General features: G+C 43.0%; 1 protein-coding gene and 1 long non-coding RNA gene across 2 annotated transcripts; one reads left to right on the top strand and one right to left on the bottom strand.

The window, feature by feature from the left end:
• Window positions 1–862: 862 nt before the first annotated feature.
• Window positions 863–9,822, bottom strand: lhx1a (LIM homeobox 1a). The gene is made up of 5 exons (XM_022220998.2): window positions 8,857–9,822; window positions 6,901–7,124; window positions 5,879–6,162; window positions 3,885–4,050; window positions 863–2,870 (listed from the first exon to the last, which is right to left on the bottom strand). The coding sequence occupies exons 1-5, from the start codon at window positions 9,024–9,026 to the stop codon at window positions 2,491–2,493; spliced, it is 1,224 nt and encodes a 407-aa protein (XP_022076690.1). The 5' UTR covers window positions 9,027–9,822; the 3' UTR covers window positions 863–2,490.
• A 132-nt stretch (window positions 9,823–9,954) lies between these two features.
• Window positions 9,955–17,542, top strand: LOC110970696 (uncharacterized). Its single transcript, XR_002597075.2, has 4 exons — window positions 9,955–10,148; window positions 10,884–11,052; window positions 12,197–12,296; window positions 14,800–17,542. It is a non-coding gene; the product is annotated as an uncharacterized LOC110970696 (long non-coding RNA).
• Window positions 17,543–18,226: the final 684 nt, after the last annotated feature.

The raw sequence follows: 18,226 nt of genomic DNA, 5'->3' as shown, positions 1-18,226 counted from the left end.
TCTTGATTATTATTGCGGCTATATTCACCAAAATAAGTTAGGAGAAGTCCCTCCCAGCCACCAGACCTCACTCACTGCAAGAAAAGAAAGCTGTAGGGAATAATAATGTAGGAGCGGGCTAATAAAAGCATAACAAGCAGGAGAGCCACGGTCACGGCAATTTCATCATTGTCCTTCACAGTTGCACAGCTAACTGCTTATGGTTAGTCAACGACCTCAAGTAACTGAATGGAAGAATGTGAGGCCGGAGCTAAAGCAGTTGAGAGAAGAAATGGCATCAGCATAAGTTGTGAATTCGCTCCCCCTTGTGTTGGCTGCAGCAGGCTGGTCAGTAAATGCTCCACGGCTGGGAAAAACTATAAATCAGCAGAAAAAATTTTGTTGTTCAAACCTATATTCTATTTGTCTATGAATTGTTTAAGATCTGGTACAATGCCGCCAGTGGCAGGGAAAACCGAAAACTCTGAGATTGGCACCACAAAACCCACTGAAAAAGTATTATTCTATAGCGGCCCTGCACCTCTAAGTGCTTCTTCGGACTTCTTTTTCCTTAGTGTGGGTTTTCATTACTTTCTGCCAAATGCCATTTCAATTTCACTCATTGTTTATGAATCCCATTAATCAGAATTAACAACTGTTTACCTGTCACCATGTCTGCAAAGGCCAATTATTTCACACTTTAAGTGAATGGAAAATTAGACATGTAGACAAAAAGCGTTCATTATGAAATGAGTGACAATGGCCTGAAAGGTACCTTACAAAGACCCTGTGATGTACAGCTGCACTGACTCATTATACACCGCCGTGTCAGAGTATACTGTAAGATAGCTGCTCCAAAGAAAATATGTTAAAAATTCATATGTATATTTTCTAGTTTTATTAGAAACACATTTTCGTCAACATGTTGTATTTATACAGTGAATGGTCTAATATGCACTGGAGGTCACATAAGCTTAGGTTTATTTGAACAATAAAAGACATACCATGAGGGCTTGATATTCAAAGAGATGTAGCAGCTACTTGCTGCATATTTGACCATCAATTTTTAATAGTTTGGATTTTTCTTCTTTGAAGACACAAAAATAAAACCTGTCTAAGTATGTTATATTAACAATTTTATGAATGTATCGTCAGCAGACTAAAAAAATTAGGAAGTCAATTATTCCTTTTAACACTTACATTTCGTCTCAACACGTTCTGCGATGATGGTGCAAAGCACTTAAACAGTATTTGTGCTATTTTTTTTTAATTTGGCAAATGTCTACTTTACTTATGTTTTTATCGTTTTTAATTTTTTTGTAAACAACATCTTGTACAAACTAGCACAGTGAACCACAACCCCAGCAAATGTGTTTTTATCTCCATACAATATAAATGAAATCAATACAAAAGTTTGGTTGGTTGCTTGGAACATTTTTATATGGATCGAGAGGTTCTAAAACATGGTTTTCGAGACTTCTGGACTCCTGAATTAAATAGATTACGTAAACAGTTGACTGTTCTAAGTCCCATTTAGAACCTCAGTAGAAGATTTTTAGAAGGTAGACTTCATTCCAACATTTCAAGTTCGCTTCCATTTTAAATAAAGGGTTTGCAATCCGTAGAGGGTTTTTACTAGTTTGCCTTTTGAAGGCGGCCTCCTTCAGGTTTGGTGGAAATTCTGAAACCAAAACAAACAAATAGTCCAGGCGGTTTGTCATTTCCTCTGGCCTTCAGAAACATAGTGTGAAAAAGGTTAAGTGTCAATATGGCAGAGCCTTGAGAGGCAAAGAGGTCTGAGGAGCTTCTGAATAAATACAAGGGGCACATCTAGTGCCTCAGACATAGTCTGAACGCCGCTCAGCCTTCCTACAGTGCCAGGTCAGCACACAAGCTACCCTCGGCCCCTTTATTCTCTCTCTGTAAAGCTATTGAAGTCTTTGACAGTAGCTAATGATGTTTTCATGTTCAGGACATACTATAGGAGATTTCAAAAGGGTTGTCTTTAACCTCACCAGTGAGCGTTAGGGGGTTTGGTCGCTACGCCAGGCCACTGACAGGAATTAGGAGAGGTGACAGGGTGTGTCATGGGCCCAAAGAAAGAGGGGTGGATCGGGATCAGTTCAGCAGTCTCACCCAGGTTTTTTATTTTTTATTCATTTATTTTTTGGGAAGTCCAGTTTTTGGATGCAGGGCGGATAAGGGGCGGAGGGGTTTAGAGAAGCAATTGAAACACCCAAACACAATTCTGAAGACAATGTTTTTGAGCATAATTTTTATGCCGGATACGCTTTAACCACAAAAAAAGCAACAAATAAAATAGGAAAATAAATAAATATCCAAACACCAACAAAAAAAAAAAACTGAAACAAAGAAAAAAAATGTCAATGGCGTTGCCCTAACCCTGTCAATATCCATGTCCCTGTTCTGGACCCCAGCCCCCAACAACACCACAGCTCACCACCCTCCATCAGCAAATCTCTGGCCAGTAGAGTCCACTCTCTCAAGAAGCTACCAAACGGTGCCCTCATTCATTTCCGAGGGCGGGTGGGACAGGTGGTTGTTGTATCCGCTGCCATTCAGCGATAGTGAGGTAAAGGGTGGACTAGGGCCGAACACCTCGGAGGAGATGCTGTGCAGGGGCCCCGGGATGCCAGGCTCTGGGCTGGGAGAGTCCCCCGGGTGGTGGGACATGATATCAGAGAAGCGCTGCACCTCACTGGAGGGGTGGTGGCCTGGCAAGGGGTGGTCCATACCTCCAAGGGGGGTGCCTGTGGGGCCTGAGGAGGGCACGAAGGGGAGATCAACGGGGGTCTGGGCCTGCGATGATGGAGGCCCCTGAGGGAAGAAGTCGTAGTTTCCTCCCGGGCCATAGTACTCGCTTTGATAATCTGCAGATCCAAGAGAAGAAGAAAAAAATCAGCGTTAGCTTTGACTCAGAACAATGGGTGTGCAGAAATAATTCCAGGGACGTTGAGGAATTCATTGAATATACATAACTTGATTTGTATTGGAGAGAGAGACCCTCGCTGTGCTACATTAGTCACAGAGCACGTTACACTTAAATCAAAACTGCAATTGGGTGGGGAGAACAACGTGGCCACAAAATTAATTAAAATGGGGGCCATTTCATCAGCGATTCTACCTACTGAGACTGACTTTTTTTTAATTCAGCAGAATCAAATTAGACTTTTTGCTTTAGCAGAAAGGACAAAGGCTTGAGCGTAAATGAAATTCTGAGAAAATGACCAGATTTGAAGGAACAGTGTGGTGTTGGTATCAGATCACTCAGGTGTAAACTAACTTCACTTTAAATGAACTCTCTGTTCACTGATTTTCACACACCTCTGGATGAGGTGACCCAAAATGAATAATAGATCACATAAATTTGTAACATTTTATAATGAAAGCCTTAGCGCTGAATATCCAAATTTGCTATAATAGTAAGCCAAGGCAGATAGTCACTGCACTGTCTGTTTGTTCACACAGAAATTCATTTAATTGTATGCATGAATTTAAAATGATATATTTTGTGAAAACTACTGAAAAAGCTAGAAATATTGGCAGCATATATTTGAGGTGGTAATTCCTTAACAGTAGCTACTGAACATATTCACAAAATCTGCTTTAATTCTTATTCAGCACCGTCACTGATGAGGTGTAGATATGATCAAATGGAATAATGCACCAGGTAGGTAAGAAATGGAATAACATGCAAACAAGATTTTTTTTAGAAGCTGAAAATGTTTGACTAAACCGTTGGGTGGCAGAATCATTTTTCCAAGACTGAAAAAAAGAGATCTTTTTCTCTTTTTTAACGATGAAACAACTGGAATGATTAAAAATAGTAATAATATTTTTTTTTAAAACGACGTTCAAATCAGCGACCTAAATTAGAAGCATACCTCCGTAGTAGGAGAAGGGCCCGTTGGGGATGAGCTCTCCGGGCTCCAGTCGGTCCACCAGCGTTCTCATCCTCCTCGGGCTCCGGAAAAACGCGTGTCTCCGGGCGCCCAGCGCGCTCAGCTGCTTCATGCGCCTCTCTTTGGAGCGTCTGTTCTGGAACCAGACCTGCGCACAGACACAGATATGGGTCACCTTGTGTCACTCAGCAAACATGCAATAGGCTGCTGACGCCATTTTGATTGCACGTCAATACGGTGTGATGGGAGGAGGGGGACAAATGACTGGGGCCGAGAGCTGCTTTACCATGAATACATATCTAAACAAACAAAAATGGGATTTTCCGAGAATATGCAAATAAAGCTGGCTGTAAAAATCCCCGCTATTCCAAAGAAAGTGTAATTAGGTATCATATTTACCTTGGCACCTGCACCGCGCTGGCTTCTTAGTAGTGTCAATAACCGCGCTCTCTGTGTGTTTTGCGGCGTGCGTGATGAGCCGGTGCCCTAAATCCGCAATGCTCTGCGGCGGAGAGGACTGCGCCCAATTATCGTTACAGGAGCGAGGAGCACATCTAACCTCCCTAATGATCTTTTAACCCTCCATTTACTCCGACTGAAGGCTACAGCAGCGGGGGCTTAAAATCTCCAATTAATACTTAATAGGAGGGTTGTTACCAATATATTACCGGGCTCTTGGAGGTTATCATTTCCTAATCTATAGGCCGGCTTCCTTTAATTACGCTCTTCCTCTCCCCCCTTCATGCTCATACATATTAGATACCTCTTCTTCACCACTTTCACTTCATCGCCATTAATCTGCTTTACCGTTTTACCTGAGATCTGCCCCGCAGCCTCAAAAACATTATGACGCTTTACTTGAACAAAAAAAGAAAGAAAGAAAGAAAGAAAGAAAGAAAGAAAGAAAGCAAGAAAGAAAGGGGCGGGGTTGAGGTGGGGGTTAAAATAAAGGGAAATAGAATTAAAAATAAATAAGTAAATGCTCCACTTTAAGGTCGACTTTTTCCTGGGGTTTTACAAAATGTATTGAATATTCACAATAATTTTCTTTCAATGCTTTTGCGCCACAGACATAAAATGCCCCCCATAACACGCAAATAATAATAATAATCGTAATGATAATAATATTAGCAATAATAACAGCAAAGTGTCTCGACTTGGTCCTTGTTTAATTCGCGGCCCTGCTGTAATTCAGAGTTCTGAGGAGACAATCTGAAGACCCTTGAAACAGATTTCTGCCTTTCCACTTGGCTGGAAATGCTCACAGCATGGCTAAATGTGGTCGCAAAACGTGATGGCAGCGCTGTGCCAGGACTCCCAGCGCTCCCAGCAGCCCGGCGCCAGTTGGCGACTTTGCCCCGTCGCGCGCGCCAAGAATCAAAAATACCCATATAAATTACCCGTTTCCAAATCAACCTCGTCCGTCGGCCAATCTTTGGCTTAATGAATTCAATGTGACCGCGCAATTTGAAGGGAAGAGGCCTCCTCTAAAGAGGGGTGAAGGATGTGAAAGGGGGAGGAGGGGTGATGCTGGGGGAGGTGGAGCCTTGTGATAGGATGAGGCCTACACGGTCATGGCAGTCTGGCAGCTTGGCAGGGACATTTTTCCATAAAATATAAGCTGTTACATCACACCTTTTAATGGGTGCGTAACACCCTATAAAACAGAAAAAGCGCGAGCCCACCTCCTCAACCTGTGGGTGTCCCCTGGATTCTATTTCCATAATATTTGGGACCATCTCAGACAGATTCAGAGGAGCACGGGTGATTTAGTGTGGAGCTATATTTAAGGCGTGGGGACGGAGAGAGCTGGAATAACAGCAGTGATGTTCTGAAGGGAGCCAGAGGAGAAGCCCTCTGTCTGATGAAGTGTGAGGCTGGTCGGACACATGCCTTTGGGGGTTTGTTTTGTTTTTTGGTGGTGATAAATGAACTGATGGTGAAATCCTGCGTGATCTTGTGGCTTCTAAGTGTACCTGGATGACCCTCATGTTGAGGCCAGTCTCCTGGGCCAGCTGTTCCCTGATGTGTCTGGTGGGTTTGGGAGTGGCGGCGAAAGCGGCCTTCAGCGTCTCCAGCTGCTTGGCCTTGATGGTGGTCCGGGGCCCGCGCCGCTTCCCTCCCAGGTTCTGATCGTCGTTCTCGTTGTTCACCGTCTCCTTGTCGGACAGGGCGGCGATCTCCGTGTCCTTTAGGACCACATCGTCCTGTAGCTGGTCTTGAGAGTCCGGTGATAAACTCGGATCGCTGCATGCCGTTACTGCAGAACAGACAGATGGGTTTTAGATGAACCGGAGCGGTGATAAACGGATGGCCCCGTTCACCAAAACTCTGCTTATCACTGTGGACTGTCAGTTAAAGGGGGCTGACCTCAGCTACCTGCAACGTTAATGAAAATAAACTATGTTTTCTGAATGATTCATCTAGTTTATTATTATTATTATTTATTTTACACATTTAGTATTTTTTCTGTCGTACTGTTTTATGAGTTAAGAATCCTATAATATTCACACAGTCTATAAAGATGTTTTAGAAGTGACTGCAAATAAAAACAGCTGATTTAATAGTCATAGAGAGCCTTAAATATTAAGGAAAAATTGCAAACAATCTCAGTAAAGTAATTCTACAAGACAGATTGTGGAGCAAAGCTGCACAGCTATCCAGCACATTTACACAACAGGCCAGCTAGAGTTGTGAGCTGCTGTAGGAGGCTGAAAGGCACAAATGAAGAACGGAATCATCTGCACACAACGGCATGGCTGGTTCTGGTTGCTGTTGTTTTATTTTTTTCTTTTGTAAATTCTCTGAGTGTCGCCTGAGCTCTGATCATGGAAATGATGGAGCCACTGCGGGACTGAACACATCACATCCATCACAATATATCCCGCCTGGTGCACCGACGCGCGCGCACGCACGCACACACACACAAACACAAACACACGTACACACACAAACGCACACACACACACACACACACACGCATGCACGCTCTTCGTACCTGAGAGGAGGTTGGAGTCTTTTACACTGGCGTTGCTTAGGTAATCGTCTTTGCAAACGAATTTGTTTTCGTCTATGATGTAGAGTTCCTCCCCGGTGGAGAGCTGCTTATTGCACATCATGCAGGTGAAGCAGTTGAGGTGAAACACTTTGCTCCGGGCCCTCCGGACCAGGTCGTTAGGAGAGATGCCCTGCGAACAGCCGCCACACTTAGTGCCGAACCGCCTGCAACAGATGAGGAAATGATGTGGTGTTACTGTTCTCATCACACATGGATCTGACCTTTGAGTCACAGCAGGACGCTGAAGCCCAAACATGCAGACTGACTAGGACAAGTGGTAAAGATCCACGTCAAAATACTAAACTCAGTGGCCCAAAATTTCATTTCTGTTTCAGAGAAAAATTAATTAAATATAAAAATAGAATTAAAAATAAATAAATCACAATAAAATAACAACGATGATGATAGTAATAATAATAATGTTGTAAGTTTATAAAATACCCTCTCTATTCTCATAGTAACTGAAAATTAACAATTTCAGAGCTATAACAGACACACAAACCATTGTTAAACATTACATTAAAACACGAAATATAATAGAGGAATAAATACTTAAGTATCCTAGATATTTATAAAATAGAGTAAACAACTGAGTACGGAAGCTCAGGCGTAACAACGCATTTTTTTATACTTTGTGTTCTTTACAACAAGAACAACAATACTACTACTACTACTACTACTACTACTACTAATAATAATAATAATAATAATAATAATGCACAATTTAGTTTTCTGGAGCTACTTTTTATATGTGCTGTTGTAAAAAAAAATTGAAATAGGAACACATAACTTTCGTCCTCCATGAATCTTTTCACGGCCCTGTGAGTACTTTTTGTTATTATTATTATTGTTGTTGTTGTTGTTGTTATTATTATTATTTTTTTGTTTCGTTTTCTTTCTTTTTTTCCTGATTGTTTCCCTCCTTTTTTCCTTTTCTCCCTCTGTGGGTTCCATACAGCAGCAGAGCCTCGGTAATCGCGCTGTTCCCTCTAATACAGCAGGTCGTTTTAGAATAATAAATTGCAGCCCGCACTGACTTCACCGTTAAACAATGTGTATTGAGTGGCGTGCACTGCTTGTTGACTGCACGTCTGTGATTGCATTGTCTGCGGACTTGATCTTTTTAACTAGTTTACTATTCAAATCCACTTATCACGTTCTTCTCAGCCGGACTGAGCAAACACAGTGGCCAGAGGCTCCTCGGGTTGGAGTTTGATCCGCACGTTGTTAAAAAAAAATACAGCCCAAGTGTGATTTCCTCGATTTCCTAACAAACCAACCCCCACCCCGCTGAGAGCCAGCGCACACGCGTTTAATGTTGCTGTTCCTTTTTTGTTGTTGTTGTTTTGCATAAGAATCCAAATTAACAAGCTTTTAATTACTCACTGCTAATCAAAGCTTATCGCCTCCCAGTCCTGGTTGGCGCCTGCAGGCAGGACTCGTCTTTATGCGCTTATTTACAGAGAAATAAATAACACCGAGACTCTCACTTCTGAGTGAGCAGTCAACAGATGTTCCTAAAATATTTTGTTTTCAGATATTTGTGTTTTTATTTTTTGTTTTTTCCCCCCAAAATTGTAATTTTAACTATTAAATAAGTTTTTCGGTTGTATTTTTAAATCCCCCTTTTTTTCTGCTGACTGATGGTGAATCCAGCTAATCCAAAAGTTTCATTTTTGAAATGTTTAAAGCTTTTTAATGGAGTGGTGCACCATCAGTATTTATGCTTCTTTTCCTCCTTTTTGCTAATATTTGAATTTCTTTCCATCGTTTCTTTTGCGCATATGAGCCTGATTACCTGCTGCTTCAACCATTCGGCTTCGGACGTAAAAAAACAGTCACATTCAAAACAAAACAACCGCTGGTGAGTTGTTCTGCCACCTTCCCAGTGCTTACCTAAAGAAATCATTTTTGCAGTACAGTCTTCCCTCTCGAGAAAAACATTTCTCTGTCAAATTGCATTTGCACTCGCAGCACTGGACGCACTTGACGTGCCAGGCTCTGTCCAGCACGTTGAGCAGAAAGCGGTCCAGGATAGGCCTCTCGCAGCCGGCGCAGTGGACCATGGCTTTGGCTGGGCTACAACCCCCACAGATGAAGCACACGCACAAACAAAATCAACAGCACAGGCCGAGCATTGACCGAGTATCTGCTTCCTCCCTCCCTGATTTGCCTGGAGCTCCCGGGTCAATGTGCGCGGAGAAGCCAGTCGATCAGGTGTCACCACAGATTTCTCCCTGCATGCGTAAAAAGCGTCAGCGTCCCCTCCAAACAAATAAAAAAGAAAGAAAGAAAAGGAAGAGGTAGGAAAGAAAAAAAAAGAACCAGGAAGGGATGGGAACCGCGTCCTCTGTGGAAGAAAGGCCAAAAGCTGGGAAAAATAAATCAGTCCTTTTATGGATCCGAAGCAAAATTCAACACAGATGCAGATTTCGGCTGAAAAGCTGCCGATCGGCTCAGGCGGGGAGAGCGGAGCCAGTTGGGTTGTCCCGGCGCTCTTGGATGTGACGCATCGGCGGAGAAGAAGAGCGTCGTGTGCCAGTTAGTGCTGGAAGAGGCGTCTAATAAAATGCTTTTAGGGCAGAGCTGTCACACAAGAAGATACGCACGTCTATAAATAATTCAGTGTACTTTAACATGGCAGCGTATCCACGGTGCGAAGAGCCGGCGAGAAACAAAATCACACACCAAAAGATTTCAAAAGTCTTCTCCCTCTCGCTCTGTCGGATGATCCTGGATGTTTGGCTCGTGCTGGCGGGGGGATGCCGGGACGCGCAGGCGGGAGTAGTAAGTGTGTTTGCTGGGATGCCCCTCAGTCTCCAGTACCGTGCGTATGCTGGGATGCGCTGGGTCTCCAGTACACTGTCTTGCTCCTAAAGCTCCAGCCCAGCCTTATTCCCAGCCTCCTGACGTCAGGCCGCGGCCGGACCAATCAGCGCCGCACCATGCCAGCAACCATCAAGCCACCCCATCATAACCCAGCGAGGGCTCTGCCTGCTATTTATGCCACACACTCAAGACACCAATTGTCAAGAATTTCCCTGCAAACTGTCATATGTTAGTGAATGTGTTTGGAGGAAGCAGCGGCAGCGGAGGGCGAGCAGCGCGGAGGGAGAGACGCCACTTTTCAGCTGCTGAGCAAATTGTCTTCTGGGCATGAGGGGGACATGAAGGAGGAATCTGAGCAGGTAGATACAGTGGCGTCTTCAGGATAAAGAGTCTGGAGGCGCGTATTGCATGGTGCACTCCCTGTTTGTTCGTGTAAAGTTGCTTTGCGCCAGAAAAACGCACAAATCGAGCATGAGACTTTTGATGATAGCTGGAGGCTTTTATCAGTAATAAACCAGCTGTTTGCTAAAATCTAAACTCTTAAACTGCTTGCTTTGAATTTTAACGCATCATGCAGTAAGCTTAATGTTTGGAAGCGGCCGAGATCATATTTAGGTGATGAGTCGGGTTTGGAGGTGTGATGCTGTCCTGTCCGCTGCAGTGCGCAGTCCGTCAGTTTGCTCTTTGGTGTGATGGAGAGAAGGACGTGAAAGACGGAGAGGCTCTAAAGTTGACAGCTCGCAGCTCAGCCCGTCAGCAGCCCGCGGCCCAGACACCCCGGACCATTCATTAGGGATGTCCAATCCACTTATCCACCTAAAGCAAACACCGCCAAGAGTGGGCTGGATTATTAGTCATTTCTTTTGTTTTAAAAATAATTTACAGGCCCGAAGTTTTGAATACTTCAAATATCTGTTTTCTTGCTATTTAGAAATCGATTTCCTCCTTACTGAGGGAAAAGTTTAGTTATTAAAAAAAAAGAATTTAATTGCATTATTTAAGGTTTGTAAACTGATTTGGAGTGTTGCTCTCAGAATTTGCACTTTTTTTGCCTTTGTTGTAAAATGGTTGAATATTTACTCGTTTTAAAATAGAGCTGCTGCAATTTAAGGCAGAAAGAAAGACCCAGGACAACCGGGACATCCGTTTATTTGGTAGCAATACCCCCCCAGCACCCTCTGCTTCTCCCGTCCAGCTGCCTCCCTCCCGGCGTCTGGGAGCCCCTCCACCAGGACATGTGTTCCTGACTGGAAGAAAGGAGGGGTGAGGCTTCAAAACACACTCGCACACCCCGTCTCTTCCTTCTGTTCTTGTTTTGGCTTTACCGGATCATCTCCTCTTCTTCTACTCCTTTCTTTTTCCTCCCGTTTTTAAACCTTTTTTTTCTGTCTGTCCCCATCTCATCATCCTTCATGTTGATTCTGTCAGTGAGGCTGAGGAAACAACACAGCTCCGTTCTCCACTAAAGGCCAATCAGCAATCGAAATATCGCGTTCCCTTTAGACTACAAAAGTCACTTTATTTCTATTTTCGGCTCTAAAAACTGCTGAAGAATTCGACCCGAACCTCAGAAACCCCGCAGTCTGCAGGCCTTACACCCTCCTCTATCTCACAAACTTGTGAACGCAGCATGTAAACAACAAAAGTTGTTATTTCCATGTGTAGAAGATGCCTTGATAGTCTGTCACTGGGGATAATCTCTGCCTGATTTAGAATAAGCCAGAGAGAGAGAGAGAGAGAGAGAGAAAACACCGCACGGAGGCAGATTAATCCACGAATAGAAGGAAATCAAAATATAGGCTACAGGCTTAAAAATATCTCAACTCCCCTCCAGGCAAAGACACTATTAAATGCAAAAATGGTTTTAACCTTACCACTGTAATCCTTCACTAGCAATAGATTTTTATTCTCACCCATATTTTCATTCTGACGCAGGCAGAAGTTGTAAATTGGAATTTGTGGGGCAGCTTCTGTGTTCAAGCTGAAGAAAACAAAACTTCGCGTCTTCCATTATGCCTCGTCTCGTTTTAATCTCTGAAAGTAACTGGATGTGAATGTGATGACAGCATTCCCCTCGGGATAATAAACATACAAACTCATAAACTAATCTGAAATGTATCTTTTATTGCCTCCCTCTCAGAATACTATTTTAGTCACCTTTAATATGCCACATCTTTCTTTTCTCTTCCTCAAAAGTGTAAAGTGGACTCTACAAGGCCACTGTTCAGAGCAGGGATGTACTGCTTGCTGTGAAGCTGCTTAGGAGATCTGGGGTTTATGAAGTGCAGACAAGTGAACTGGTACACTGCGAGATAATTAATCTGAGATAATGAATGAGGCTGTGAAGATGCATGCAATCATTAATTCTAATCATGACACGTTTATTTGTCTCCCCTCTCTCCTCCAGGCTCAGTTTAGAGACACAATGTCACCACAACAATGTGTGAGGGGCACGGCTAGAGGAAGCAGAGCACTTTGGAATAAAGGCGAAATACTGAATCAAGCAGGTGATTTAGACGGGTTGTGTGTGTGTGTGTGTGTGTGTGTGGGGGGGGGGGGGGGTGTTAAAATATGAGAGAGATACTCAGAGATACCGGGGTGGCCATGGCTGAGCACGCCGGGATGTGCGACCTTCCAGCCGCGGCAGGGCAGGCTGCCGAGGGGGGGACTCCGGTATTACAGAGAGAAATATCACCCCCGACTGGAGCTTTGATCAACTGAGTGTGCCGGGGAGGAGGAGGAGGAGGAGGAGGAGGAGGAGGAGGAGGAGGAGGAGGAGGAGGAGGAGGAGGAGGGCGCAGGGTGGGGTACCGGTCCGCTGCTCTGCTGTTTGCAGTCTCTCTGCACAATTTTATTCTTTCACAAAACAATATCGCAAACAGGCGCTGACATTCATAATTCATACTAAGACGCACTGATCATTTCGCTTCACGAATGGAGTTATTTTATCATAAAAACAGCTCCATCACTGTGAAACTGCCTCAATATCATTTGTATAATTTTTCATCTCTATTCCTACTTAGAAAACATTCACCACGTGGGATTGGAGAAATTATTCTAAGGTGCAGATGTGGTTAAATATTTTGAGAAAGAAAAGAAAGAAAGTGAACAGTCCAAAGCAGACAGGAGGCCCCATTCCATTCCACCTCTTTACGCGTATTGCACGAAGCTATACAAGAACATCTACTAAATATGAATTATAGTATCCATCCATTCATGATCTATAAACCACTTAATCCTCATTAGGGTCGTGGTGGACTGGAGTCTATCTCAGCTGATTTAGGGTGAAGACAGGAGACACCTGGACAGGTAACGGTCTGTCACAGGGCTACACATAGAGACAAACAATCACACTCACATTCACACCTACGGACAATTTAGAGTTACCAATTAACCTCAGCATGTTTATGGACTGTGGGAGGAAGCTGGAGAACCCAGAGAAAACAGCGAAATTGCACAGGGAGAACATGCAAACTCCATGCAGAAAGATCCCGGGAAGGCCGGGACACGAACCGGGGATCTTCTAGCTGCAAGGCCAAAGTGCGAACCTGATTTTTTTTTCTTGATTAAAAAAAAAGAGTGTTTTGGTATAAACGAAAACCAACATCAGAAATCCTCTGTGTTAATTTAAACTTACAGCATAAGCTTTAAATGTGTGTTACACGCTAATTCACAAAATGCTACTTGAACAGCGCCTAAACTGCGCTCTTAGATTGGTTGCGCAAATTGTTTTAGAGCGTACATCCATCCATCCATCCATCCATCCATCCATTCTCTACACTGCTTTATCCTCACTCGGGTCGCGGGGTTTTAGAGCGTACATTTAACGAAAAAAATTGAGAATAATTAGCATAAAGTGAGGGAAAGAGGCGTTTCAGATATAAGTGGAGCACTTTCTTATCCCTGACCAGTGCTTCAGTCATTGCTCAACTCGTTATCACGCACTCCAAAGACCGAAATCCGACCTTCCCTCCCTCTTTCCTCCATCCATCCCTCCATCCATCCATACCTGACAGAGATGCAGTCTGTGGCGGTGGAGTCCCGCGATCGACTGGCTGGGCCTCCCCTCCTCCTCCTGTACATCGGGAGCCAAACATATGCCGATGTGAGCTCGACGTGGATTATTGAGCCAACAGCAACTCTATGCAAACATTTTTCCAGACTTCCCAACTCCGGTCCCGGCCTGTGCTGAGAGAAATCCAATGGGATTTATAGATCATCTCCCTACAGCTGTCCCTTCTCAGTCAGTCAAACCACCACCACCCCTCTGCTCCAACACACACACACACACACACACACACACACACACACACACACACACACACACACACACACACACACACTAGGCGATATTCAGAGATCGGACCAACAGAATCACAGCCACCGCTGTGTTCTGTGTGTTTTCTCAATGAGATCATATGAGTCGGTGAAATGGGGGCTCGGGGTCCAGAACAGTAACCCTGCATGAGGCTCAGAGGTCACCTGAAAAAAAAGAAAAAAGAAAAGAAAAAAAAGCTTCCCACCAGGGTCCCACTCACACCTCTAGGGGGCGAATTCAATCCGGGTAAAGAGACGGCTTAGGCCATGATACTAATCATTACAGCTATTATATTACTGTCTGCATTGCTGTCAGAATCCCTGACATTGTTGTTATTATTATTAATATTAGCATCACTGGATAAATAGTAAATATACACACGCTTTCTTTTGTTTTCGCTATTTTTGTTTTAAATTCACTTGACAGTTAAATAATACTGCCTGTCACAGTCTGATACATCTTTAAATTCTGTCCATGTAATGTTCATGTAGAAGTACTTCAGAAAAATGCATAAAAATATCCATGTTTTCTCCAAAGAGGGATTGTTTCTGTGCTAAAAAAAATAAAATAAAAAAAAAAATCTGTGGGCACATTTTAAAGCACAAAGCCATCCACAATATTATCCATGCATATACACAGAGGTGAGGAGTTCAGACATAATAAAAACACAACCATCCCTTGTGTCTCATCAGGTGCAGAACACGGACTGACTGACTGAACCAGGTGGGATTCCTCCACAAAGGCCTTTACTGCGAATCAAAACTAAAATACAAATAAAACCAGGACAAAAAAAAAACCTGTCTTCTCTCAGATGAAAATTCTGCAGTGAGACAGAAAGCATCACAGAGGCGCTGGGAAGCAGTTCCCCTAGTTTAGATTAATGGTACTTCGCGCTTATTCTGCAGTCGGGGTGAAAGGGCTGGGATCACTAATGATTATAATATAATGTGTGGCGATAACCACTCCCTTTGAGATATTATCGCCCGCTGGCCAATGCTCAGGGGACGAGCTGCATGGCTGCAGAGCGGCAGATAGCTGCTGCTGCTGCTTCAGCCACCGCAGCGGATTTCTGCGCTCCGGAAAAAAACAGAAAGAAAAAAGAAAGAAAAAGCCCGCAAGCATGGAGAGGGAGAGCTGGCCGCTGCTGATACCTGCATTAAAATATACAGCAGAGCAAAGCGGCCCATTATTGCTGTTTTTTTTTCTTTTCTTATTTTAAACGATGAGATGATGTAGATTTTTATGACAATATCAGCGCATGTTTATTCACGAGCGCATTGCCTCTATTTTTCACCCAACAGCTGTAAATCAGACAAAAAAATCCTTTCTACCAGTTTATAACAGCAAGCATTTTAAGTGATTTAATTACTACTAGGAAGAAGCATTTAGAGCCTCCTAAACGGCTTTTTACTGCAGGGAAACCTGCTAGAGATGATCTTAAAGCTCCTTTGGTTCCACCAGCAAAGCCACTTCCCTTTTTGTCTCCAAATTTCAAAAGTAGAAAAATGTGAATTAATGTTGAATTTTAAAATTCCGCTTTGTCGTGAATTATTTTCTGATCATCGATTTTTATTTATTTATTTATTTATTTATTTGCTGTTATGGAGACAAACCATAAATGATTTACATTCTTTGATGGGTGTTTTTTTTTCTTTTTCCAAAGCCCCTTGTCGGCAAAAACTGAAAAAGCCTTCTTCTTGTAGTCTTGCAGTAAAACTTTTCTTTTGCACAGATGTATCCGTTGTGGATGAGCTCCAAGTGAAAACCGCTTTCCACATATCATATAATATCGAAGTATCTCCACAGGGAAACCTGCAGGCCTCTACAATTATATAAGACAGCCAGCAAAACCGTCTTTTGCATCCAACATGCTACACACACTGAATGTCGTGGAGCCACACATGTCAATATTCACCTACAGCTTTTCCCCGGCCATGGTAAAGAAACAAAAACTCACGCCGAATCAAACAAGAATCAAGAAGCTTCTGATTGTTCTTTAATGTGGACGCGCACAAAAGCCGATTAGGCTGGAAATCCCTGCATAATTATCGACGTTCAGTGATCAATAACAAACAGCTCAGTCCTCAACAACGTCTGAGTAAAAAAGGGGCTGTGGGAGAAAGAAGGACAGGAGGAGGAGGAGGAGGAAGAAGTGGAGTGAGTGATGCTGCTGTGTTGGACGCACCGCCAACAATCCCGCGCTATCTGTCTTCATTGGAGCTTTTGTGTGCGCAAAAAGCAAAGGCGCGCATAAGGTAAAGCCCGCATCAAAGCCGCGGCTTTATTTTTATATCCAATAGATCAGCAGGCAGACAAAGCTTTATTTTCGCCAGGAGAGAGATATTTTACCTCTGCCTTACGGTTTTATGTTGGAGAGGTGTCAGCCGCTGGAAATGGATGGCTAATGCATAGGCAAAGCGCTGCTCGCCTCGGCATGCTGCACGTCAGAGGGGGGCTGCAGGGAAGAGCAGCGTGGATTTAAGGCCCCTGGGGGCCCAGCACGAGGGACTGAGCACAAGGGGCGTCAGAGATATCAGGCTTCCGCTCATGCTGTAGCTCCTAATACAGTAGAACACAGATGAAAGATGAATTCTGGACGTTTGTTAAAAGTCCATGGTCAGTCTCAGCCTTGATGGAGCCCTGAACCCTGGCCCTCCAGTTCTTTAAATAACTAACAAATAAACAACAGGAGACATTTAGCAACAAATGAAGCAATAAAAAATAAAAACACACTTCACACACAGTTAGTGAGCAAACAAAATCAGTCTGGTTTCATAAATGAATCTTGGTTTCATTTTTAGGCATTCAAGTTTTCAGGAAATGCCTGTTGACATTATTGGTTGGAAGCCTCTTAAAGAGCTAATAAGTGGACACATGGAGCTCAAACCAGAGCGCAGCACAGAGGGACACACATCTCACCTTTCTTTCACAACACAGAGCTGGACTAATTTATGACAGCAAAAGAGTAACCCTTATTTACCCAGTCACCCTGACACCTCCTACAGCTCATCCTGTCAGCTCTGATTTGATGCATGAGGAATGTGAAGTGCTGCATAGTAAGGGCCATAGCCTCCCATTAAAACCAAGGGCCGGTGCCATTCTTTATGGGGCCTGAAGCAGAACTTTTAAAAGTCTTCAGATGGATTTTGAATAATACATGGAAGAGGCTTTTACTATTAGCAAAAAAAAACAAAAAAAAACAAAAACAGGATACACATGCAATTTCAAATATTTGTATCATGTAAATTGTTAATAATTCTGCATGTGTGTGAGCAACTTTGGTTAGTGAACAATGTGTGTCATGTGTAAACAGACAGTAGACATCCACTCACCCATGACCTAAAGAGAAAACAGACAGGAAATGTGTAGAATACAAATGTGTAGAACATCAATAAAACATCATGAGTTACTGAATAAATAGAAGCTTTTTCTGAAGTCAAACTCATGCTGTCATCACTGACACAGTGCAATGTAAATATCTAATCAGTAGATATAACTCATAAGACAGCACACAAAGACAAACAGCTCAGACTAATACATACACTGGGTGGAACTGGCCTTTCAGGAAGAACACATGGCCTTTAGGAGTCCTTAGTCAGGACTCCAAGTCCATTTACTAACTTGCTCACACTCTTCTAAACTAATGTGGTAGAATGAGGGAATGCTCAGTTATTTGAATAAATCATTAAATTATTAAATAATTTATATATATCTATGTCTATATCTATATATCTATCTATCTATCTATCTATCTATCTATCTATCTATCTATATATATATATATATATATATATATATATATATATATATATATATATCAGACTAGGTTTTAGTGGGGAGATCCACCGTGATGAACTGAATGTTGTTTTTCATCAAGTCTTCTGTACCATAATAACATTACACTAGGATTCAATTTGTGACTGTTAATAGTTAAATTTAAAGATTTAGTGTTGTAGCATAGAAGCAGCATTCCACAAACTTATCTGCTGGAATCAGTCTTGAAATGTTCCCATTAGTTGAATCCTCTCCAGACCCCCCTAACACAGCCTCATACAGGACTATTAGCTAGTTGTTAAAATCTTATGCACTGTTCACTCCCTGACATGAATGCAGATTTCT

The sequence above is a fragment of the Acanthochromis polyacanthus genome, chromosome 13 (assembly GCF_021347895.1).
Source record: "Acanthochromis polyacanthus isolate Apoly-LR-REF ecotype Palm Island chromosome 13, KAUST_Apoly_ChrSc, whole genome shotgun sequence".
In the NCBI taxonomy this organism is placed as follows: domain Eukaryota; kingdom Metazoa; phylum Chordata; class Actinopteri; family Pomacentridae; genus Acanthochromis; species Acanthochromis polyacanthus.
Note: the sequence above shows the minus strand (reverse complement) of the source record. Positions and strands in the feature narration are given on the sequence as shown.